This window comes from Rhinoraja longicauda, chromosome 1 (assembly GCF_053455715.1).
Source record: "Rhinoraja longicauda isolate Sanriku21f chromosome 1, sRhiLon1.1, whole genome shotgun sequence".
Taxonomy (NCBI): domain Eukaryota; kingdom Metazoa; phylum Chordata; class Chondrichthyes; order Rajiformes; family Arhynchobatidae; genus Rhinoraja; species Rhinoraja longicauda.
Window position 1 is genome coordinate 81,540,723 of NC_135953.1, and position 26,804 is coordinate 81,567,526.

Consider the following 26,804-nt stretch of genomic DNA (forward strand, 5'->3'; position numbering starts at 1 on the left):
AGAATCCTGCCAGTATACATGTCAACACGATATTCAACCCATTCCTCCATTCAAATTCTAATCTATGTTAAAAAAGCAGAACATGGTCTGCCTCTCTAGCAGAGATCAGCCAGCAGTTTGGATTGGGAAGCAAACTGACTTTCCCTGATGTTTGTGTTCATGTTTGACACCACACATGTTAAGCGATTGACCCATTTGACAAACCATACGGACAAGAACATAAGAAATCATGCAGCCTATGCAGTCCGCCAAGGTTATCTTTGCTCCAGTTAGATTACGACTGATTTGTGTCCTAATTACATCTATACACCTCGCAGTAGTTTAACTGAATAAAAAGAAAGTTCCTTTAGTTGCATGAACTAGGTTCCAGTTGCATGAACAAGTGTTTCAGATGGTTTGTGAAGGCCTGTCTCTAATTTTAAAGTTATCCTTGCTCTTAATCTCCCCTAGCAGTGAAAACAAGTGCCGAGCATTTACCCGATCAAAATCATTAAACTTAACCTCCTCAATCCTCTACACATAACCTTTTTCATCTGACATTATAATTTAAATTGCAGCAATCATTTTTTTTGATGATTTGATTGAAGGATTCATCTCTTTATGGAAACTCTACAGAACATGGTAAAGAAGAAGCAGCTGCCTTTTACCTCAGGAATGGCAGTCCCTATCACCAGCCAAGCTTTCTTTCCCAGCGCTAGGAAATAGTTGCAGAGCAGAACTGCATGTTCCTCCTCATCACCAGCAAGTAAGTTCAGGAATTGCTGTTTTGATTGGAAAAAAACCCTTTTTGAGTTTAAAAGAAACTATCTAATGCATCCCAAAGCACAACAGACTGAATAGTAGTTCACAGTAGTTCATATGTTCTAGGAGCACGATTAGGCCATTTGGCCCATCATATCTACTTCACCATTCAATCATAGCTGATCTATCTTTCCCTCTCAATCCCATTCTCCTGCCTTCTCCCTGACACCTGACACCTGTATTAATTAGTAGAGACTAATTTGTTTTACCTGCACAAGTGCGCTATGTTATAATTAGATGGCATCTAAACACAGCATTCAGGCCATTAAAAATTTAAAAAAGGACATGGCCTGCAATAGGGAAGAGTCCAGTCTTCTAAACTGCAAGCAACAATGTTTTTCAGGTCAGCCACTACCAGAGTACTGAGTATAACTGAGTAATTATACATGTAAGGTAACATGCTACTTTGGTTATAGATCAACACTTGGAAATAACACAAAGGATATCAAAAAGTGGACCATAATCGCCAACCACATTGTTGGCTGGGGAAGATGTGCTAAGATGTACAAGGACACGACCGATGGATGACTAGGGTGGGGGAGGGACAGAAAAGGATATGCAGGAGTTACTTGAAATGAGAGAAGTTAACGTTCATACTGCTTGATTGTAAACTGCCCAAGCGAAATATGAGGTGCTGTTCCTCCAATTTGTGTGTGGCCTCACTCTGACAGTGGAGGAAGCCCAGGACAGAAAAGTCAGTATGGGAATGGGAAGGGGAGCTAAAATGTATGGCAACTGGGAGATCATGTATGCCAAGGCGAATTATAAGTGTAAGTGTTCAGCAAAATGACGACCAAGTCTATACCTGGTCTCGCTGATAGGAGCCCACATTGGGAGCCCTGGATACAGTAGATGAGGTTGGGGGAGGTGCAAGTAAATCTCTGCCTCACCTGAAAAGACTGTCAGGGTTCCTGGATGAGGTCGAGGGAGGAGGTATTGGGACAGGTGTTGCATCTCCTGCGGTTCAGGGGAAGTCCCTTGGCAGGGAGTGATTTGGGTGGAAAGGGATGAGTGAACCAGGGAGTTATGGATGGAATGGTCTCTGTGGAAAGCAGAAAGGGGTGGAGATGGGAAGATGTGATTTGTGGTGGGATCCTGTTGGAGATGACGAAAACGTCGGAGGATGGATGATGTGTTGTATGCAACGGCTGATGGGGTGAAAGGTGAGGACTAGGGGGACTCTGTCCCAGTTACGCCAGGGGGGAGGGGGAGCAACAGTGGAACTATGGGATATAGAGGAAACACATGTGAGGGCCTTATCTATGATAGAAACGGGGAACCCCCATTCCATAATGTCCTAGTATTTGCACAGCTCATCTTGGGAACAGAGATGGAGGTGGAGAGAGAGACAGAGATGGAGGAATTGGGAGAAGGGCCTAGAGTCTTTGGAAGAAGCAGGGTGGGAAGAAGTGTAGTCCGGATAACTGTTGGAGTCAGGTGGTTTGTAACAGATGTCAGTCGATAGTCTATCTCCTGTGATGGAGACGGTGAGATCAAGAAGGTGGAGGGAAGCGTCCAAAGAAAGTAGGCTTTGTTGTGTAATATTGGGTGCAGTGCATTTCTTCAAGGCTTCTGCAATATTTCTATAAATGCTCTTGCCTCCCATGCACATAATCTTATAATATTTCCCTTTATGCCTTCAGGCGTGTCAGCCTTCAGAAACATAGAAAATAGGTGCAGGATGAGGCCATTTGGCCCTTCGAGCCAGCACCGCCATTCATTATGATCATGGCTGATCAGTAACCTGTGCCTGCCTTTTCCCCATATCCCTTGATTCCACGAGGCCCTAGAGCTCTATCTCATTCTCTTTTAAATTCATCCAGTGAATTGGCCTCCACTGACTTCTGTGGCAGAGAATTCCACAAATTCACAACTCTCTGGGTGAAAAAGTTTTTTCTCATCTCAGTTTTAAATGGCCTCCCCTTTATTCTTAGACTGTGGCCCCTGATTTTGGACTCCCCCAACATTGGGAACATTTTTCCCGCTTTCCTTTGAAAAGTTAAATGTGTGTAATTTTGTTTTATTTTGTGAAATGTGCACACATCGAGATTTCCTTTTTTGGCAGCCTAAGTGGAGTTTATGCAGATGAATGCTGCCATTTCTTGTTTTCCAATGTTTGACCTCAATCTCATCAATGCACTTCATCCTACCAACATGAAGCTTGCTAGCTAGACAGTCCCTCTCCTTCTCTCCCTCTCTCAAACATGCATGCACGCGTCTGCCATCCTTTAGGCTTTTCAATAGAGATTCTACTTTATGCAGAATTATAGTCCATCGTTAAGCTTTTAACAATTTCAACTTCTATGAACATTTTATCTTTGACAATATTATTATTATTAATAATATTATTCAATGCAATAATTTCACTTTGCATTTATGCATAACTACTGTAGACCTGATTTAATGGAAAAATATTGCTCAGAGACAACTATGTGTGCTAGAATGAGCATGTGCAATACCTCTTCACGAAACAGTCTGTGATTAGTTGGAGTTGGAGTTCATACACAAAATAGTGCCAGTCAAAAGCCTAAAGTTTCTCCAACAGTATATTATAACTACAAAATGATAAAACTAAGAACAAAAAAAATCCAGAGTTAGAGCAATGAAGTTATAAAATTGCTTACATCTGAAGTGCACCATAAGTCACAGATTCCAGCAAAGGTCACACTGTCTGGTAGAAAGGGAATCAGAGAGACATAACGGGCCATCAGTTCCTAAAACATATGGACAGATAAGATCAAGCAGTCATTTCCTGATGAAGATCAGGTTCAGAATAAATTCTATCATGGAGTAATCAAAATATGGTTGAGCTTCAATGAAAAAATAATTGTGTTATAGCCAATAACACATATACAACACAATTTGTGACAAATAGGACTTTTCAAAATATTTACATATATTCAAAGTTATTTGCAGAAATAACCTCAGAGGCAAGTTGCCTCACTGCAATTCATGTGCATAAATGTTATATTTAAGCAGCTTATTTCAGTAATGCCAAATGCGATTAAAAACGTTTTTGGAGTATGTCATTTAACACTAAACAAAGGATTTTTTAAAGTAACAAGCACAAAAAGGGAGGCAAATTTTGCCAAAGTGTTCACTACATTTATAAATGTTATTATTTCTGATAAACAGCGGTCTTAGTATTTGACAATGACGTTTGTTCCTCCAAACTCTTGCATAAAATTCTGCTCATGAATTCCCCCAAATTTCCTCTCATTCAATGTTAGCACAGGTGACTTGAAATACTAAGATGACCTCCATTAAGGCACAAAGGATGTGCAGAGGACTAAAGATGAACTTCAACACTTTGAAAATTGGTGATACTGTTGGTAGGAAAATAACTTTATCCTTGCGTTGGGAATCAATAAAGTGCAGTCACCAAATGAAAAAGATTAAATTAAAGGAAAAAATAGCTGGACGGTAGGCCTACATTTTCTTTTTACTTTGAAGTTCTGTTTTACAGATTAATGAATCTGTAAATCTGCTGTATTTATTCACAAAATGCTGGAGTAATTCAGCAGGTCAGGCAGCATCTCAGGAGAGAAGGAATGGGTGACGTTTCGGGTCGAAATCTGCTGAACTATTTCTATGAAGAATATTTTTTAAATGGTATCTTAACATCTGTGATCAAAGGTATTGCGTAAACAAGACTCACCATCGTGGCCTCAGAACTATTAGGTAGCACATCCAGCAGCTCCTGGGGTGGAAAAAGTGGTTTAATGTACCTTGTAACAAAAACCATTTTGCCAGTGAGATCAGTGACGGTTGTAACACATCGACGATTTGGAAACTTTTGGGCGACTTCCTTCTGGAACTTGTCAGCTCTTTGCAGTAGTTTCTCATCCTCCTGTGATTCAAACTGAACATTTCAGAAAAGTTAGAATGTTTCAATAAGTATGTGAAAAGATGTTGTTTTAAAGACCAGCCATGACTGAACCAATGATATATCAGTAGAACGATTCATAAGAAATTATTAATAAAAAACTCAATCATCTGACACGTATTATGTTGTGAATTGAACTAATTAATTACACAGATTTTCTTCAAAATATGGACTGTACAATATACTGAGGTAAAATGCAGGTTTAAAAAGCTGAACCATTGATGTTTTGCTAGTATATTTAAAATGCTTACATTAAAAGATCAAGCAGTTAGGTCTGCAAGGCTAGAATTATTTTACCTTTTTCAGCATCTCAGTCACCTGCAAAGAAGCAGCAAAAGAAAGAAAAGAAAATAGAGACGGATATAAGATGCGAGAAGCAGACAGATAGTAGGCATCCAGATTGCAGTTATGAAATCTGAACAAATTAAAGTAAAAGTTCAGAATCTACAAAGATGGGAACAGACTTCCATACTCTAAGCCATTTTACACAGACAAGTAAAGATACAATTGGAACATTTTATGGAATCTTTAACTTTCTGATTCCACTGGCAGTATTCAGGTATATATTAGAAAATATAGGTATAAGTGATTTGCTAATTATTTATCTTCAACAGTTGAAAAATCACGCACCACATGGCCACATTTCCCATACATGTGCCACTGGTTGTAATAAAAATAATTTCTCACTAATTACGCCCAGCATATTCTTCAGACAGTTCCAATTTTAATGCATGTTCTATTCCCTATTTGGAGAACATGATAATTTCTTACTGACTTGCCCAATGTGGCATTATGGGAGACTTCCCTATTGCAGTTTTGTGTCCAGATTGTTCATTCAAACGTGTAACCTGGCCAATGAAATGAAGTCAATATTGTAACACAGGAAATGTGGTGCTAAGCAAAAGTTATATGTTTGCTAGGACACTGGAAGAGTTCCCCTATTCTTTTTTTCAATAAAACAACAAAATTGTTTTTTCTACCTCACATGGAAGATTGGATCTCTGACAATGAACCCCTCCTTCATTCCTTCAATGCAGTGGTGCACTATTATTGTAGTAAGTTCAAAGGTCCCAATAATCAAACCAATAAAACACTACGGCACAGTGGCGCAGCGGTAAAGTTGCTACCTTACAGCGAATGCAGCGCCAGAGACCCAGGTTCGACCCTGACCACGGGTTCTGTCTGCACGGAGTTTGTACCTTCTCCCCGTAACCTGCGTGGATTTTCTCTGAGATCTTCGGTTTCCTCTCACACACCAAAGACCTACAGGTATGTAGATTAATTGGCATGGCAAAATGGAAAGATTGTTCCTAGTGGGTGGAGGATAGTGTTAATATGCGGGGATCGCTGGTCGGTGCGGACCCGGTGGGCTGAAGGGCCTGTTTCTGCGCTGTATCTCTAAACTAAACTAAACTAATAAAACACTGCAATTCACAAGGTGCTGGAGTAAATCAGTGGGCCAGGCATTTGTGCAAGTAATGGATAGGTGGAGTTTTGGGTTGGGACCTGCTGCGTTATTCCAGCGATTTGTGTTTTGCTCGATTCTAGTTTCTGCAGTTATTTGTGTCTCCATAATATTGCAATTGCCCAAATTGCAGGCAATTCTGCAAGGATAGGATAGGATATTAATGGTAGAGCAAAGGATATTAATGGTAGATATGCATACAATGTGACTATTAAATGACAATTGTGAGTCATTCATTAGCAAGCTACAAAGCTGCTGATAGCAAATAAAATCCTCTCTGGCTACCCGAAACACATTGGCGAATATCGATGATACGATGGTGTAAAATGGTGACATGGATTAATCCTACCTTCCCTCACCCAAGTGATAGCAATTCTATTGCAGTAGACCCTACCATAACCCAGGAAATAACTGATCCACACCATTAGCTGCACTGTTACCGTGTCTTGAGCCTTCTGCTTCTCCTGTCAGCTCTTTTCCTCATTCTGCACTCCTCAGATTTTGGCTCGACCAAGTGCCGTAACTATTCCTGAACACTAAAGAAGTCAGCTCGTCCAATTTTCCATTTGAGGAGAAGTTCAGTGTTCACATTGCAAGAATTGAAATTGCACATCAGGACACCCCTGCAGAGCTCTAGTCAGACTGTTACCTGACATGTTGTTGGGGCAGGGGGGAGAAGCAGTGTGGGGTAGAGACGGGATGGGGGCAGAGACTGTGAAAGGAGATGCTGCAGAAGAGGGAGAGTGAAGGGGTGCAAGATGGACAAGGGGGGGAGATACGATTGTACTGAGAGGGAGAGTGATGGAGAGAGAGCAAGGGGAGTGTAATCTGAAGCATCGAGTGAGCAGGGAGTAAAATCAAGGAAGCAAGGAATTTCACTGTGACTTATCACATGTGACAATAAAGCATTCAATTAAAAAAAAGCAAGAGAGAAATAGAGGGAAAGATCATGGAATTATTAGGTAATAGGACTATCTGTGCAGGGGGTGACCTGGTGCGTGACTGAGAACCAAGCATAGTTTGCTTAGTTCATCAGAACACCTAGAGTTGTGGATAACCTTGACAACTGGTTTCGTCATTGCTTGATCTGGTTTTGTATGTGTAGGTTTGGATGATGCGGTGAGCTTTGAACCTGATACAATTAAACCAGTTTCATAGACACGAAACAAGTTAAAAGACTGCTCAAAATTAAACTGCCACAGATCTATGCTTTCATGTTTTACTTATAAATGGGAAGGAAAGCTTGTTGTTGCTTACAAAGGATTTTAAAAGATTTTTTTTACCTCGGTTACCTTTAGTTTCTGAAACAAAAGAGCCAGGTGGTATTTCATCTGGCCTCTTTTAATGCTACTGTAACTAGAATGATATGCTTCATGGAACAATTCTTCTTTAATGGACACATTTTTGCATTGAGACAAAGAATACAACACCCTACTGGCCTGCAATGTAGAAAATAATCATTGGGAGTGTGGATGTGAAGGAACAATCTGTTGAAGTTTATTACTTATTAACTTTGGAGCAAATAAAGACTAAGTGAACTCCATTTCTAAATTTGGCACTCGAGCAAATGGTGGGGCACAGTGTTTGCGGAAAATTAAGAAAATTGAAATCAGTCACAAGACAGCTGTCCGCCCCCAAATAATCATCACCTTCCTGAGGCTTAAATATGTATTTTGTCTTTGCCAAGACTCGGGTTCAATCATCCCGTCTCTTTTCATCAATTATTATGTCTCAGCACATAGTTTCAGAAACAGAAAGAAAAGGAAATAACTTTTCTGGTCCCACTGCCAATTATTTTTACAATTAGTTTAAAACTGGAAAAATAAAGCAAACAGAAAATTACACTCAGCCTACATTCTCCTTAGAGGCACCCAAGGATGTGGTTATTGCAATGTTTTTCCTGGCCTCTCCTTTGTACTCATTCTCCCCTCTTGAGCTACAGCTGCCTTTATCCAGACCACTTAGCCCTGACTCAGCACATCCAATTTGTTTCTTGTAACTAAATACTGTACATCCCCTCTTTTGGTACTCACTCACTCACTCACTCACTCACTCACTCACTCACTCACTCACTCACTCACTCACTCACTCACTCACTCACTCACTCACTCACTCACTCACTCACTCACTCACTCACTCACTCACTCACTCACTCACTCACTCACACACTCTCTCTCTCTCTCTCTCTCTCTCTCTCTCTCTCTCTCTCTCTCTCTCTCTCTCTCTCTCTCTCTCTCTCTCTCTCTCTCTCTCTCTCTCTCTCTCTCTCTCTCTCTCTCTCTCGCTTGAATCTTTTTACTGAGCTTCTAAGGAATTCTCAGGAAAATAAAATAAAACGTGTGTGGAATGAAAACATATTTTATTACAGTCCCAATTATCAACTGTGCTGCATCAAATTGGCATATAGTTCTTATCTCTCAGCTGAAACGTCTGCAGAGTGCACCAATTATATTTTTATGTTGACCGCTCTGGAAAATATATGCACTTAGACAAAACTGTTATTTCGTTTGGATTTGACATTGTAAATGGCAGACCTAACAAGGTCTGACAAGGAAGCTGAAAGAAACAGTTTTAAAAACAGCTTGATGGAAGCAGTTTTAAATCAAGAATGTACATTACCTTTTCAATTACAGGTTCTCCAGGTACAAGATGAGGTTCAACAGTAATGAAGAGAGAGAGATAAGAACCTTCACTTAGGCTGCGAACTGCCTCCCATCCTCTTTCACTAGCTAGATTGCGCTCTTTGCTGTATCCAAGAAGGACCGGGGGTGTATTAATTCTGAAGGTTCCATCAATCTGCAAGACAGATCATTTAAACACTTTTGGAAAATTGCTGAAGAAATTGACTTAAGAGTGCCAGAGTAGAAATTGGTTTGGTTCAAATGAAGAAATGGGGGACACATTGCATACCAACACAGTGTGGCACAGAGGTCCAGCTGATAGATCTGTTGATTCACAGCGCCGGAGACCCAGGTTTGATCCTGACCTCAGGTGCTGTCTGTGTGAAATTTGCTCATTCTCTCTGTGACCACATGGTTTTCCTCCGAATGCGGCGGTTTCTTCCCACATCCCAAAGACATGTAGGTTTGTCAGTTAATTGGACTCTAAAATTGGCCCTATTGTTTAGGGAGTGGAGGAGAAAGTAGGATAACATGGAACTAATGTAAGCAGGTGATTGATGGGCGCCGCGGATTTGCTGGGCCGAAGGGTCTGTTTGAATGAATGAATGAATGAATACTTTATTGTCACATGTGACAAGTCACAGTGAAATTCTTTGTTTGCACACCCAAGGTATGCAAATAGTCGCCACATAAAGGGTGCTTACAAAGTTACAAAGTGTCTCGCGCCAGGTCCTCTTTTGTTCTTCCCCTCCACTCCCTTACAGCGGAGGTTCCCCCATGCCGGGTCCTCCTTTGTTCCACCTCACTCCCACGTGGCCCGTCCTTGTCCGTCAGTTGTCTCCCTCATCGACCGCCGCTCCGACCTCTCCACCACTGGCACCAGGTCCCCTCCTGACGCCGATCCAGGCCCCAGCTGTGGACTCCGTCGACTCGTAGGATTCTGACTCTGACCTGCAAGGCTCCACTGAGGTTCCAGCCCATGAGACTCCGGCCCGGCTTCTCCACGGTTGCCTGAGAAGCAGCATCTGTGTTATCTCCGTGAGGCTACACCGCCGCCGCCGAGGCTCCACCTACTCAGGTATGCTTCGCCGCCCCGCTTCTCCGTGAGCTCATGGGCAGCATCCCATGCTATATCACTCAACTAAAATGAAACTAAAACACCCAATAGCTAGCAAAGAGGTGAACGTGCAAGTTATTCTGACGTTAGTTGAGGGAAAAAAGTTAGCCGTGATGCTGAAATAGAAAATCTACTTCTTCGAATAGATTATTTCTTTATAAAAGATCCATTAAATGCCCTGGGATCTTGGTTTGACACTTTATCTAAAGGACGATATACAAAATTCACTAAAGCATTAACCCATTTAGACATGCTTAAGTCCTGTCGTAGGAATGGAATGCAGGGTGGGGTATGCTGGAAGATCTTAGTACGTTCCACTCTGCGGCCAAAAGATGCAGAGTTCGGTGGCAGCGGACAGCTGGGAAATTACTGGTTATGCTTTGACACGGACTTCAGACCATTACACTTGCATGGAGATCTGCGAGCAGTTCTGTGCAGAACTGCTGGCAAAACCCTGGAGATCAGAAACGTGCACCTTCAAAACAAAGGGGCTACGCACTTAATTCTCCAGCAAGGAAAACTCCCATATTATGTAATTGAAAAAAAAGTGCCTGACAATTGATTTTTCTTCGACAATTTCCACAGTAGGGAACTGAGCTAATACATTTTAAATTCAGGGTCATTGAGGTCTGTTAGTGCTTGCAATGCTAGCCAAATAACTAATTCCTGTGTGCTTTATCCCACCATCAGGCGTCTTTAACAAAATGGTGCAAGAAAAACAAAAACAAAGAGGTAGAGAATAAGTGGGTGTAAAAATGATTTCATTCCAGATCTCTGCAAAATCCCTCCAGAGGAAATTTCCAAACTAATCGCTATGTCCTAAGTGTTTAACCAAGTCTGGCAAAATTGTATTCCTGTCCACTGATAGCATTGCTGAAAGCAAAACATCTGCTTTGGTAGGAGTAGGTCAATGTCAATGAAACAGCTGAGAACAAAATCAATTGAAGATGTGGGAGGCTGGGATAATGAAATAACAAAAGACAATCACAGGTCATTTGTGGCTAATTTATCATGAACAATTGATGGTACAAGATTAAATGTGACTCATCTAAGAATTGTACGTAGCTGTATAATTTGCAAGACTAAGCTATAATTTTTAAAGGTCACAAGCCATAGGGCTGTGGCTGCCACAAAATAAACACGCATAAACATGCACCTGAGATCTGCCCTGTTGTACTTGTACCATACAAATTGCATAAAGTAGCTGTCAGATACATCAAGTTGCAACATATATTTCTCCCACGGATTTTCCCCAGCATGTAAACAAAAATACCACAAGAAAATATTTTTGCAAAAGCCTTTACCCTGGATTGGGAGTAGATGGTAGTAAATGGGATGTGCACAACACCCAACCAGTGTTTCTCAGTGCGGGTATGAACGCCACTCCCACGATCTCTATCATCCTAAAGACACAGAATGGATTTTAGAAAAACTTGACACATTTTCTGATTGGGATTATTTTGGTAAATAATTTAAAAAAACTTTTCAAGTTTACCTCTAGAACATCATAAACAACTTCATCAAAAACATTGATGAAAACTTCATCTGTAACGGACTGCAAACTGGAAGTACTATAATCCCCATTAGGTGCTCTGGAATTAAGAATGAAATAAATGATTATTATAGGGCTGTAGGAAATGTCGGGGTCACCAGTGTAGTGGGTCGGGACGCGACAGGAATCAGGCCAGACGCCAGGTAAGAAGTAACAATAACTTTAATACAGTATCTGAACGTTCACTCACTCAGTCACTCGCACGAGTCAAAACAATAACCCCTTCCAGCAAACCCCGTAGCCCCAGACTAGTCTGTCCCCAGGGGAATGACCCAGGGAGTGGCCTAATCCCCCCTGTCCACTCAGTGCCGAGGGGAATGACCAAGGGAGTGGCCTAGCCCCGGGCACCGCCACAGGGCATTGATTTACAACTCTGCCATCCTTCATATTTAATGGCAATCCCTTAAAAACTGAAGAAGAAGAATCTTCCAAAAGTATTGAATTATAAGATAGACACAAAATGCTGGAGTAATTCACTGGGCCAGGCAGCATCTCTGGAGAAAAAGAATAGGTGACGTTTTGGTCGAGACTGATGAATAGTGTTGACCCAATACGTCACCTATTTCTTTTCTCCTGCCTGACCTGCTGAGTTACTCCAGCATTTTGTGTCTATCTTCGGTGTAAACCAGCATCTGCAGTTCCTTTCTTACACATTGAATTATGAGGCAGTTATTTCTGGCCAGTTCTAAAGCTGGCTCTTTGAAATAGTCATCCATTTAGTCCCACTCTTTTCACATTGCCCCGTTAGCTGCTTTTTCAGCACATGTCCACAAAATTATAGACACTTTTTAGATGAAATAGAAAATATTAATATCAAAATTCTAATGGAAACATTCATATTAAAGAAAATCTATGGATTGCAACAATTAGATGATTTGTTTAAACCTGGCTCGTAGATTCTCAGGTAGTAAACAGCTGACAATTGGTGTGATTTTGTTACAACTTATCCTTGTTCACACACGTGGAACAGTTCTAGTAAATGCCATGCTCACGTTTTTTTGGAGCTTTGTCCACTACTGCAGTTTGTACGGGGTGAGGGGAGGGCATAACTGAAATGGCTGCTGACCCACCATTGTGAACAATTTCATTTTCTAAGTTTATTTAGGCTGAGTTTATAATTATACCGATGGAACTACTGCAACAATTGCACTCAATCCTTTTTCATGGATCTTGGATCTTTCCTCTGTAACTGTAGCGGTCCAAAAATGTAAAACTATATTCTGTACTCTGGTATTTTTCTCTTTGCACTACCTGTGACACTCGTGTTTAGTTTGATCATGTAGAATATGATCTGATTTAATTGGATGGCACACCAACTAAAGATGTTCACTGTACTTCAGTACATGTAACACTAATAAACCATAAGACATCGGAGCAGAATTAGGTGGCTTGGCCCATCGAGTCTACTCTGCATTCGATAATGGCTGATATTTTTACCCCCTCAAATCCATTATTCTGCCTTCGCCCCATAACCTTTGACACTCTTATTAATCAACTTGTCAATGCTTTGAAAATACCCAATATTTTGGCCTCCACAGATGTCTGTGGCAATGAAGTCCACAGATTCACAACTCTCCATCAAAAGAAAATCTTCCTTATCTCCATTCTAACAGTATGTCTTTTAATTCTGAGGCTGTGCCCTCTGGTTCTAGACTCTTCCATTTTTGGAAACATTCTTTACACTTCCACTCTATCTAGGCCTTTTATTATTCGCTGCGTTTCAATGAGATCCCCCTCATCCTTCTAATCTCCAGTGAGTATAGGCCCAAAGCCATCAAACACTCCTCATCCATTAACCCAATTATTCTTGGGATCATCCTCATAAATCTTCTCTAGACCCTCAGACTGCCAGCAGATCCTTCCTGAGGTATGCAGCCCAAAACTGCTCACAATAATCCAAATGGGGCCACACCAGTGCCTTTTAAAGCCTCAGCATTACATCCTTGCTTTTATATTCTAGTCCCCTCAAAATAAATACTGGCATTGCATTTGCCTTCCTTACCACCCTCAACCTGCTAATTAAACTTTTGGGAACCTACACCAGCATTCTCCAGTTCCAATATTTGAATTGTCTCCTCATTTAGAAAGTAGTCAACTTCTTTATTCCTTCTACCGAAGTGCATGACAATACACTATGCTAAACTGTTTTCCATTTGCCACTTCTTTGTCCACTCTCCCAACTTGTCCAAGTCCTTCTGCAGATTCTCTGCTTGAACAATAACTGACCCCCTACCTATCTTCGTATCATCTGCTAATGTGGCCACAAAGTCATCAATTCTATCATCACAATCATTAACAATAACATGAAAATCAACAGACCCAATCTCAATTCCAGTTAACACCACTAGTTACTTGAAGTCAACCAAAAAAGGTCCCCTTTATTCCCCCTCTTTGTCCCATGTCTTCTTATTGGTCTTCTGAACAAACAACCTTATTACAATAAACTGGACTATTTTTCATGTGGACATTTGAAACTTGAGAAATTGGTATTCTTGAAGGCAGGGAAATCAAATGGATCTATTTGGCCTTCATCCGAATCAATCTTCTTTACGAGTTACCTGAATGGGAGTTCCAGTTCTTCATTCCAGTTAGGGTTTGGGCCATCTAGAGTAGCAGTTTGACGGACTATACGTTGAAATGAAACCTCCACAAAAGGATGTACTGTAACCTTTGACAAAATAGGTATTCCAATTATTAGAATGTTTAAGATATTGACATTGTCATAAGATGTCATAAGATCTCCCTTAGCTGAATAATGCTTACACTCAACATCTATAAACAAAACCACTCAGAGCAGGGAAAATCAAAAGACAGTGCAACTTCAAAATATTTTAAATTTGAACATTCATGCGAGTTAATTGATGCTGCCTGACCCTCTGAGTTCCTCCAGCACTTTGTGCTTTGCTCAAGATTTTAGTCTCTTATGGCTATCAAAAGAATATCAAAATTTAACTAACTGGAGAGAGTAGAAGATTCCTTGGATGGCATCTCTGAGAATATGTCTGGTTACAAGTAGGTCCTATAGACCTTTGTATTTTCTGATTTTTTCATACCTGGTCAGTAAACCACTCCGGGCTTTGAGCTGATATCTGGGGTGGCTGAGAGGTTGGAAATGTTTCACTAGTGGATCTCGCAGATCTGGAAGTTAGTACTGGTCTGCAGAAAGAATAACAAAAATAGTGTGAACATTGAAGAAGCATCTGGAAAGATACTTCAATGAGGAAGACAGGCGAAATTAGTATAGGTTGGCATTGATGGGCCATGGGCTGAAGCATATGTTTCTATGCTGTACAACTCTAAGACAAACATTTATTTGATTACTTCTTTTTCGGCACATCTAGAACCAAACATACTTTGAGTCCTTTTTCTAAAGAAAGAAAATCAATTCAAATTGACAAAATGAAAGTTATTATATTGATAAACCCTGACATCAAGAAACTTAAATTGATTAAAATATATCAGTAGCCTCTCAGAGAATAAAAAAAATACTGAAATTAGTTACAAATAATTTATTTAAAGCTGAAATTTCATGAAATTTCATACCATGTAAAGTAATGATAATTTGTCTCCACCAAAATTTATTTGTGTGATGTTTTTTCAAACAAAATACAATACTGCGAAGAGATTTCTCATACCTTCCCATGGATTTACGTATTGGTATGTCATAGGCTCGAATAATGTTCACCAGAAGTTTAATATCTCCATCAGAAAGGTTCTGGGCTGTGACCTTCTTCCTCTCTTTTCTTCGTGGTCTAAGTGGCCTCCTCGGTTCCGCCAGTTTGAACAGATTGACGCCTAACATACTATAAAAGAAAGCATATTTTAAAAATATTGTAATTTTCTCATCACATTTTTTAAACTTCTAGATAGTTTTAACTTTGCCTACATTTAAGAAGCAATACAAAATCGAAAACAAAATATTGGTTTCAATTTGAATGACAATTATATAAAATATGTTTTAATGTTAAGATAATTATAAACAGTTAATTATCTAAAGCTAAAGTGATAACATGGAAAGGAAAGATGAAAAAAACGTAACATACCGTGATTCACCAGAACTGTACAGAAAATGCAAGAAATAAAGAGACATGAAGATATATGAAAAGAAACCAATACTAAAGCAGGCAGACACAGTACTTTGCACAGAAGATAGTCGTTATGATCAGAGGCAAGTATCAAAATATTAAACTAGGTTTAAGGTAAAAGTATTAGAAAGGAACCAAGAAAGAGAATGAGTTTTGTGTTATGTTTTGAGATTTTACTATGATTTTTTTTCAATATTTTCATTTTTAGTTTTAGAAACAGAGCATGGTAACAGGCTCTTCGGCCCATGGAGTCCACCCGAACATCATTTGCCGTTTCACACTAGTTATATGTTATCCCACTTATGCATCCACTCCCTACAGGGACAATTTACAGAGGCCAATTTTCCTACAAACCTGCACATTTTTGGCATGTGGATGAAAATTGGAGCACCTGGAGGAAACTCACGCAGTCCAGGGAGAACATGCAAACTCCATGCAGACAGCACCCGAGATCAGGATCGAACCCGGGTTTCTGACGCTGTGAGGCAGCAGCTCTACTGACTGTGTCACTTAGGGTGAGGGAGTCATACAGTAGAAAAACGGGTCATTTGGCCCAACCGGCCTGTACAGACAAAGACACAAGGAAATGCAGATTCTAGAATCTTAAGCAAACCACAGAGTGCTGGAGTTATGTTTTCACAACTAATCCCCTAAAAAATCCTTAATGTCTTTGGCCCAGAAACAAGACATAAACCGTATCTGGCAATGTGCCGAGCCTCCAGATCCAAATAGAATACTTAATACAAATTAATGTTACTATAATATTAGCAGATGGAACATCAGCATGAAGCCTCCGTGCAAAATTCTGAACTTCAATTCTACCTCCAAGAAATATTCCTTTTCCCTTAGGTACAGTTACTGTTTTTTGGATTATAAACCCGGGAAACATTCAGGAAACAGACAAGCAGTAACAGGAGACAATAAATAATGCTATAATATGCCTCTAATTGATCAATCCAAGAATATTTGTTGGATCCATCAAAAATTCTCCCAGTTTGCTGGTCCATGGAACAGCACATGGTGCATAACTTGTATGCAGGAATTTATTCAACTCTTATTGCAATGGCCTCAGAAGAGCTACAAAACTAGGAGGAAATGCTTTGCGATGTAATTATGGCATCCTTGAATCTCAGATGTATGATGCAGGACACTGATACGTCATTTTTCGGCATATCGTCATACTTGATTGATTATAGGCACTATTAACCACTGGAGACTTTGTGGCAAAAGGGCTAAACCTCTCAGACTATGTTCCCGAGGAAATGACTCAACTCTCCATTGCAATATCATTACCCAACTAATGGAATTATTACATTATATTAATTGTGTACACAGCTGATAGAAACAGTTTCTAAAGTTACCCCAACAAACCTCAATTGGCGAAAGTTCACGCAATAATTGTGAAAAGTATATCAATTTAAAATAATTTTAGAAGTAAATACAATCAGCAGATGACGCAAATAGCAAATAGTTCAACTCTTGATTTTACAGGAGTAATTTTCTCAGTCAGAATGACCTTTACAAGGTAAATTTTCATTAAGAGGCTAAGATAAAAAGACAAAAATATTGAAATGTTCTTATAATCTCAAATGTAACACTTTGAATTAATTATATTGAGTACACAGAACACCAGGTGATCATTTCATTAGAACCGATAATTTAGAAAATAATTGGACAAGAAAATCATTAAAACAGAAAGGAACAAATCAAGTTTCTGTGAACGATCTTCACTTCATCCTTGCAATGAGTAACATGACATTCAAATGCTAGAAGTGAAGTACAGTGTGGTAGGTCAATTTTTCCATAAAGTGGATTTTAATATAAAAGGTAAGGATGGCTTTAAATGAGAGGGGCAAAGATTGAAAGGGATAATGTACAGGGCATTTTTTTTAACACAGAGGGTGGAGGGTGCCTGGAACGTGCCTGACAAGGGTGTAAAAATTAACCAGACAAATTGGCCTGAATCTTTCGGCAAAGAGCCAGTAGTTTCGCACAAAAATGCCGCCTGAACCTATGCACAAATTCTTAATTTCACAAGTAGGTAGTCTGCCTCAACTTCATCACAGCTAATTGCCACTTGAAGGACCCCGATCTGCCATTCAGTTCTTCAATAGGGCACAGCCTTTCTCAGAATCCCCAACAATCGTGCCAATAATTCTGCTTTGAGCTTGTACCAAGTCAGAACTGATATAAATCTAGCAAGTATTTCTTTTTAAAAGGGGAAGTTGAAAATAAATGTGAGAAAGAAGTAAAATTGAAATTTACTTTTTATGTAATTGCGCTCATTTAAGTATATTAATTATTAATGCCTTTTCCAGTGCTTTAGGGTTTTTAATTATTTAAAAAATCAAAGAAATTTAATATATATAATTTTAAAACATTTTTTGTATATATTTTTTATGACTGTGAATATCAGAGACATTTACAAACCCTTAGGGGAGTGGCTAAACTAGATGTCAAAGCTTTTCTATGGACAAGGCTTACTACTCAGTTCTGGACTCAAAGTTCTGGAATGCTCAGTCTGAAGAAGGGACTCGAATGAAATGTTACCTATTCATGTTCACCAGAGATGCTGCCTGACCTGCTGAGATACTCCAACACTTTGTGTCCTTTTGTGTATAAACCAGCATCTACAGTTCTTTGTTTCCACAATTTACCACTCATGTTCCAGTTTAGAAGTCTTAAAGTGCTACAGTAATAGTTAATACTAGACCAAGTGGACCTGTTGGGCCCAAACCTCTCCTGCATTGGTGCAGCACCCTCTCCTCCCCCACTCCCCCTCCCCCCCACTCCCCTCCCCCCCCTCCTTCCCACTCTCCTTCCCACTCCCCTCCCCCTCCCCTCCCTCCCCCTCCCCTCCCTCCCCCTCCCTCCCTTCCCCCTCCCTCCCTCCCTCCCCCCTCCCCGACCCCCTCACTCCACCCCCCCCTTATCCTCCACCCTCCCTCCCTCCCTAGGAGATAGATTTAAACTTTAAAATGTGAATAACTTAAAAAATATAACACCGATTTCAGTGAAACTTCTTCCATTAGCACCAAAGGGATGACGGTGAGTAAAGTGGGCCTAAAATTGTTGCGCTATCGTGTACTGTTTTGGCTGTAGTTCAGAAACAAACAAACAAAAAGAGAGTTTTAGTATATAGATTATGGTCATTTGAAGGGGAATTTTACATTCCATGGCATACATTGGCCCAGTTATTTCTCTTGCTTTTCAATGTGCAATGGTTTCCTTCTTAAACTATACGAAGAGAAAATGATAAGAAAACAAATAATGGCCTGTGGATATTTAATATTGACAAAATATTCAATCCTATCCAAAACAGAAGATAAATGCAGGTTATAATCAGAGTATGACATTATATTTACCTTATGCTGGGGACTGCCTCTTCAATAACCATATCTGACAAGGTATAATGATGCTTTGCCAGCAGAAACCTGCTGTTTACAGAGTCCCGAACCTAAGAAGATAAATATTTATCAAATATTGTTCTTCAATTTTGGGCTTCCAGAGAATTTCAGCTGTGGAAATGCACTCCCTACCATGTGCAAATTCTGCAACATAATAGTTTGACAATTTTTACCAAATCCTTTGTAATCTATAAATATGAACAGGTGTAATTATAGTAACTATAAACCAGTCAATTATCATAAGGTCATATGAAATAGGAGTAGAATTAGGCCATTCGGCCCATGAGATCTACTCTGCCATTCAATCATGGCTGATCTATCCCTCCCTCCTAACCCCATTCTCCTGCCTTTCTCCATAACCTCTGACACCTGTACTAATCAAGAATCTATCTATCTCTGCCTTAAAAATATCCAGACGGCCTCCACAGCCTTTTGTGGCAAATAATTCCACTGATTTACCACCCTCTGACTAAAGAATGTCTCCTCATCTCCTTCCTAAAAGAAACCTCTAGAAACAATAATCAAGCTCCAAATTAGCTGCTAATTCCACAATGTAGAATGATCAAGGAAAAACTAGCATGGCATTCTTAAAGGCAAATCATATTTGGTGTACAATTTGAGTTTGAGTTTAATTTATTATCATGTGTAATGAGATACAGTGAATAGCTTTTGTTGCGTGCTAACCAATCAGCGGAAAGACTACTGGCGACATCTTCTCATCTCCACACCTTTCTGCTTTCCGCAGAGGCCGTTCCCTCCGCGACTCCCTGGTCCACTCATCCCTTCCCACCCAAACCACCCCCACCCCAGGTACTTTCCCCTGCAACCACAGGAGATGCAACACCTGTTCCTTTACCTCCCCCCTCGACTCCATCCAAGGACCCTGACAGTCTTTTCAGGTGAGGCAGAGGTTCACTTGCACCTCCTCCAACCTCATCTACTGTATCCGCTGTTCCAGGTGTCAACTGCTGTATATCGACAAGACCAAGCACAGGCTCGGCGATCGTTTCGCTTAACACCTCCGCTCAATCTGTGGAATTGAATGGGCAGGAACGGGGTACTGATTGAGAATGATCAGCCATGATCACATTGAAGGGCCGAATGGCCTCCTCCTGCACCTATTGTCTATTGTCAATCTCCCTTAACCTACCTGATCTCCCGGTTGCTCAGCACTTTAACTCCCTCTCACATTCCTAATATGTCATTCCCAATCAATTGTCAGAGTGAGGATAAGCACAAATTGGAGGAACAACACTTCATATTTCGCTTGGGTAGCTTACACACCAGCAGTATGAACATTGACATATAACTTCAAGTAGCCCTCGTTTTCCCTCTCGCTCCATCCCTTCCCCCTTCCCAATTCTCCCACCAGTCTTACTATCTCTGACTACATTCTATCTCTGTACCACCCACTCCCTTGACATCAGTCTGAAGAAGGGTCTCAACCCGAAAGGTCACCCATTCCTTCTCTCCAAAGATGCTGCCTGTCCTGCTAAGTTACTCTGGCATTTTGTGTCTACCAGTAGAAAGACAATACATTTTCAACCCTGTTGAGGATACAAACTTGAGTGTCTGATGAATTGTGAGGATAGTTATAAATGGGATAACAGTATAGATAAACACAATGCGGAAAAAAATTAAATAGAACAAACAGAATAATATATTTGGAAGAATAAAAAGAGACAATATAAATGAGATACTAAAATTCAGAAATTGTTGAAAATGCCCCGGCATATTAAGAAAATGGTTTAAAAAACATTAGGCTCTTGGGCTTTATTTATAAAGTATTTATAAAGAGTTATTGAGTACAAAAGCAAGGATGTCGTAAATCTTTATCAAGCAGTTTCTCTGCAATAACTTCAGTGTTGCATCTTATTCTGGGCACACTATTTTAGAAAAAAAGTGAAACTCAGAGAGGCTGCAGAAAATTAGAAGGGTTCTAGGGATAAATGACTTCATTTGTCGGGAGTGCCTCAAGAATTTGGGTTGTACTCCTCAAAAATGCAAGGTTACAAAGATTCTGGTAGACAATAGGTGCAGGAGTAGGCCATTCGGCCCTTCGAGCCAGCATCACCATTCAATGTGATCATGGCTGATCATTTTCAATCAGTACCCCGTTCCTGCCTTCTCCCCAAACCTCCTGACTCCGCTATCTTTAAGGGCTCTATCTAGCTCTCTCTTGAATGCATTCAGAGAATTGGCCTCCACTGCCTTCTGAGGCAGAGAATTCAACAGATTTACAACGCTAGTTTCACTATGCTTCTGATTATTTTTTCTGATTGTATGCCTCCTTTTCACCCTCTCATCCTTCTAAATTCCAGTGTATACAAGCCTAGCCGCTCCAGTCTTTCAACATATGACAGTCCCGTCATTCTGGGAATTAACCTAGTAAACCTACGCTGCACGCCCTCTATAGCAAGAATATCCTTCCTCAAATTTGGAGACCAAAACTGCACACAGTACTCCAGGTGTGGTCTCACTAGGGTCCTGTACAACTGCAGAAGGACCTCTTTGCTCCTATACTCAACTCCTCTTGTTATGAAGGCCAACATTCCATTGGCTTTCTTCACTGCCTGCTGTACCTGCATGCTTCCTTTTCCTGATGCACTAGGACACCCAGATCTCGTTGTACGTCCCCTTTTCCTAACTTGACACCATTCAGATAATAATCTGCCTTCCTATTCTTACCACCAAAGTGGATAACCTCACACTTATCCACATTAAACTGCATTTGCCATGCATCCGCCCACTCACACAACCTGTCCAAGTCACCCTGCAACCTCATAGCATCTTCCTCACAGTTCACACTGCCACACAGCTTTGTATCATCTGCAAATTTGCTAATGGTACTTTTAATCCCTTCATCCAAGTCATTAATGTATATTGTAAATAGCTGCGGTCCCAGCACCGAGCCTTGCGGTACCCCACTGGTCACTGCCTGCCATTCTGAAAGGGACCCATTTATCCCCACTCTTTGCTTTCTGTCTGCCAACCAATTTTCTATCCGTGTCAGTACCCTACCCCCAATACCATGTGCTCTAATTTTGCCCACTAATCTCCTATGTGGGACCTTGTCGAAGGCTTTCTGAAAGTCGAGGTACACTACACCCACCGGCTCTCACCTGTCAATTTTCCTAGTTACATTCTCAAAAAATTCCAGAAGATTAGTCAAGCATGATTTCCCCTTCGTAAATCCATGCTGACTCGGAACGATCCTGTTACTGCTATCCAAATGCTCCGTAATTTCGTCTTTTATAATTGACTCCAGCATCTTCCCCACCACTGATGTCAGACTAACTGGTCTATAATTTCCCGTTTTCTCTCTCCCTCCTTTCTTAGACATTTACAATCATGAGGGATATACTCAGTGGAGGTGAGCAGAATCATTCCCCTTGGTGGAAGGGGTGAGGAAGACCTTTCTGCATAGCAAATGAGTCGAATTTGAAGCAGGAATGACAACCAGGAGGAGTAGAGGAAACAGCTTAAATCTTGGAATTCAAACGGAAATTGGTTAAGTTATTGAAATGAAAATGAATTGCTGGATGATAGCATCAGCCAGATTGCTCGCACACAGCACACAGGCAAATTAATACTCTCATGTAAAAATAAACTTTTAACTTTATTTCTCTCCACTTTTTGACTCGAGCTTCTCACTATTGACCCTCCTCACATATCAACATCTTGTTACCAACCACTTCACTTCCTTTGTTTTATTTTCACTCCTCTCATGTTTAAAATCCTAAATTGTATTTTGTTTTCTCAAGATCAATTTTGTCTGCAATGAACCCTTGTCAAATACTCTACAACCTGATACTGAAAATTCTATTGTTCCCTGCCATACCTCATAAACCGGTATAATCTACATCATATGATATAATTGTGGCTCTATCAACATTATCTATTCCAGTTCATTCATCTCATCCTATAATTGTGGCTCTATCAACATAATCCATTCCAGTTCATTCCTCTCATCTGACCAATTAAGTTTCTTCTGCTTTCTTTCCCTAGCCATCGTTTTATTCATGTAGCTCCATGTTTCATTCTATGCTTACAAATTTGGAATGAAATCAAATTAAATGGGCTTTTTATAAACTTATACTAATTATTAGCTCATGTAATTGCCATCTGTTTCATAACTTCTGAAAGTTTAGCAAAATGTATATGTTGTAATTTATTACAGGATCCCTTCCCTCCTGCCTAACAAGGGCACATTTGCCAGCTCTGCGGTTTCTGCATGGCTCCCTTCCAACTTAAAAAAAATTACATTTTACCACACCCAATTCAGCACTTTTTGATCCATACCATCCAAGCTTCTATACTTTCTAGTTTAGTCTATTTCTTTCATAGTTGCCCTTTGAATACTTTCTTTTGCATATCCCATATATTGTTCTGTTCTAACCTGCTTTTGTAAAAACTCAGCCAAGTTACTCAAACATTCTATTCCCTCCATGTCGACCCATCCTGTCTTTGATTACCAAGTTATTGTGTGCAACAAAAAGACTATTAATTGCCTTTCGTGGTGAAACTGAGCTTTCTCAGTCTTTCTAATACATCTCTTTGTTTAGTTCTTTCTTGATTTGCATTAGCTTCTTTTTTAAATTTTGGATCATTTCTCTTTTATGGTTAAATTATAATTTTTGTTCCAACCACTTATCACAGTACCAGATCAATAATTTGTCGTACCTCCCCCCCTCCAAAATTTGCCTTTAGCTGTTCCTTTTGGTAATGGGCCTAAATTCAGAACCTCTCAGTATTTGAAAACGTATTCACCTTTGAAGAATTATATGAGAAATCATTCAATTAATTTGCACAAAATAAAGTACACACAATCTGCAACTTCCAGACTTATTTTAAATACATTGGTATTAACCCATGGCACATTAGTTGTTTAATAATTATCAGAACCTTACTAATTGTTTTTAGTCAGCACTTAGAGATAAATACTAATGACCCTTTGGTTTTGAATTCTTTGGCCTTCACTGCATTTATATCTGATATTGCCCAATTTACATATCTTACAATTCTCACCTCTGATTAATCTCTTAACTTTACAGAATGAAAGTATTTATTTTCCACTCTATGTTTATCTCACTTACTATATTGTCCTGAGGTCTTGCTTGCTTCTCTAAACCACCCTTTATATTTTATCCAATGTAATAACAGCCAGAATCTTGCTGGAAAAAACTACAAAGTACAATACTGCATGAGGGTCTAAAAACGCTTAGGTTTAGGATTATTATTGTCACATGTACTGAGGTACAGTGAAAACCTTTGCTTTGCATGCTATGCAATCAGATCAGTATGATTGAGCAAAGGGGAAGATATGGAGTGCAAAATGAAAATTGGTCACCCTATTCAAGGGATATATTGCGAGATGAAAATGTCAACACCTCAGCTGGTCCTGCATAAATCATGCTCATATTCTCTTACCCAGAAAATGAATCGTTTATATTCCTCATTCAAAATTAATCTTTAATTTTATAAAAATAGATTTCATATGTTTGCTTAATTTTCCTATTTGACTCTCATACCCTCTTGCAATCCAATTTCATCCGATTTGACTTGATTTCATGCTCCTTCCCCACCATATCTATGTTCTCAGATCGTGAAGAGAAACCTTAAATGCACATTGTTTCCCATTTCCATTAACTCTCCATGAAAGCATCTTCAGAAAAATGTCTAACCAATGGCACGTGCTGCAGTTGGCCCGATAAAAGTCACACTTTACTTTTAAATTTGTTGATTATTTACTTTAAAGTAGTAACACTAAATCATTGGTCTTCCTTATCCTGTGTGTTCAACAGCACAAACTTAAAAGTATGCCTTCTGAAGTATAAAATGATCTACTTAATCCAGTTGTAATTTGCTGACTTCACTCTCTCTAGTCATCTTCATCTTACTTACTGAACTGATTCATCTTACTGAACTGAACTCATTATTTCGGCTGGTTTTGTGGTCACTATAACTAGGGTTGTTAGATGTTACTACATCTAACAATTTTGTATTCTGTGTACATTATCTACATCATTAATAAATATTAGTTTTAGTTTAAGGTGTGCACTGTATTACTGAACTGTGAACCAAATTCACAATAAAAACATTTTTTTCATAACTACCTGTGTAAATATTAAACACAATAACTGATTACAAAAGATGAAAAAGACTGTAAATTGAACCCTTCTCTGTAAACCGAGTTAAAAGCTTGATGGTCAGTGAATGAAGTGTATATCTTTAAGTTTAAAATGAAAATTATCAAAAGCCTTTTCTAATCCCAAAAATATTTAGCGGTTTCAATGCCATTATATTACCTTTTGCAGGTATTTCGCTACCTTTGCTCTATGGACATCGAGGTGGCTTGTCAGATCAAATGTCTCTCTGTCACATTGTTTCGCCTTGTATTCCTAGAAAAAGGATTAAAAACAAAACAAAGTTCCTCGTATGAAGTTAAACTGATTTGCAAATAGTTTCCTAAATTACCAAATCTTTATGGTCCTCTGGCTGCTATAGAGTCATAACATAGAACCATCGAGTCCTCTGCTTAATCTCTTGATCTGTCGATGGGATCGCCTTTATTGGACTGAAGACCGTGAATGAGGCCAGAAATTAAATGTCAGAAATCAAAACTGGCCACTGGTATCTCAAAGATAGACACAAAAAGCTGGAGTAACTCACTGAGTTACTCCAGCATTTTGTGTCTATTTTCGGTTTAAAACAGCATCTGAAGTTCCTTCCTACACTGGTATCTCAAAGATAGACATAAACTCCCCTTTGATGTCTCGTTTTCACACCTTACCTTCCATATCTCTGTAACTCCCTTTCCCCCAACTCTCAGTCTGAAGAAGGGTCTCGACCCGAAACAACACCCATTCCTTCTATCCAGAGATGCTGCCTATCCCGTTGAGTTACTGGAGCATTTTGTACCTATCTTCGGTGTAAACCAGCATCTGCAGTTCTTTCCTGAATAAAATATATGTAATCCACTGAGGAGAAATTAAAATCGTTTCGGGTCGAGACCCTTCCTCAGACTGAGAGTTGGGGGAAAGGGAGATACAGAGATATGGAAGGGTAAGGTGTGAAAATGAGACATCAAAGGGGATTTTATGTCTATCATTGAGATACCAGTGTAGGAACGAACTTCAGATGCTGTTTTAAACCAAAAATAGACACAAAATGCTGGAGTAACTCAGTGAGTAACTCAGTGAGTAACTCAGTGAGTAACTCAGTGTAGTAACTCAGTGAGTTACTCCAGCTTTTTGTGTCTATCTTTGAGATACCAGTGTCCAGTTTTGATTTCTGACATTTAATTTCTGGCCTCATTCACAGTCTTTGGTCCAATAAAGGCGATCCCATCGACAGATCAAGAGATTAAGTAATTTGTAATTTGTATTTTAGTAACATACTTATTATTTATAATACTGAAAATATTACTTCATGTTTGTGGCTCATATTTGCTGGCTGACCTGGAGTATACCTGGCATCTAATGTGCTTGAGAGGTTGCTCAATAAAGTACCAATTTTCCAAACATATAATATTGAGATAAATATTCATCTGAGGCTTCTTTGAGATAGGGTGATCATTTGAAAGCTGTTTGGGTTCTCTGCATGGGTTAAATCTGTGAATCGTGGTGGACTTCACTGTCTCTTTGAAGGTAAAACTTTTGCTATTGATGCCCACATCCTGACAATGAAAGGAAACAGCTAACACAACTACAGGAATGAAGAAATAGGAACTGCAGATGCTGGTTTACAAAAAACAACACTGAGTGGGTCAGGCAGCATCTTTGGTGAACATGGACAGGTGGTGTTTTGGGTCGGGACCCTTCTTCAGACTGAGTTGTAGTTGCAAGTGTGTCAGACTATAGAATGTGGA

General features: G+C 39.7%; 1 protein-coding gene across 5 annotated transcripts in view; it reads right to left on the minus strand.

The window, feature by feature from the left end:
• cc2d2a (coiled-coil and C2 domain containing 2A) overlaps nt 1-26,804 on the minus strand; it is a 127,232-nt gene that overhangs the window by 10,981 nt on the left and 89,447 nt on the right. For 2 of the 5 annotated variants that reach the window (XM_078401042.1, XM_078401084.1), the window contains 13 exons: nt 25,243-25,335; nt 18,893-18,984; nt 15,486-15,500; nt 15,078-15,245; nt 14,496-14,598; nt 14,001-14,110; nt 11,386-11,482; nt 11,195-11,293; nt 8,772-8,948; nt 4,985-5,005; nt 4,460-4,663; nt 3,426-3,515; nt 648-761 (listed from right to left, as the gene is read on the minus strand). In XM_078401042.1, coding sequence (XP_078257168.1) covers nt 648-761; nt 3,426-3,515; nt 4,460-4,663; nt 4,985-5,005; nt 8,772-8,948; nt 11,195-11,293; nt 11,386-11,482; nt 14,001-14,110; nt 14,496-14,598; nt 15,078-15,245; nt 15,486-15,500; nt 18,893-18,984; nt 25,243-25,335 — 1,383 coding nt within the window. The remainder of the gene's footprint in view (nt 1-647; nt 762-3,425; nt 3,516-4,459; nt 4,664-4,984; nt 5,006-8,771; nt 8,949-11,194; nt 11,294-11,385; nt 11,483-14,000; nt 14,111-14,495; nt 14,599-15,077; nt 15,246-15,485; nt 15,501-18,892; nt 18,985-25,242; nt 25,336-26,804) is intronic. The other 3 variants (XM_078401052.1, XM_078401062.1, XM_078401073.1) reach the window with 3 other exon arrangements.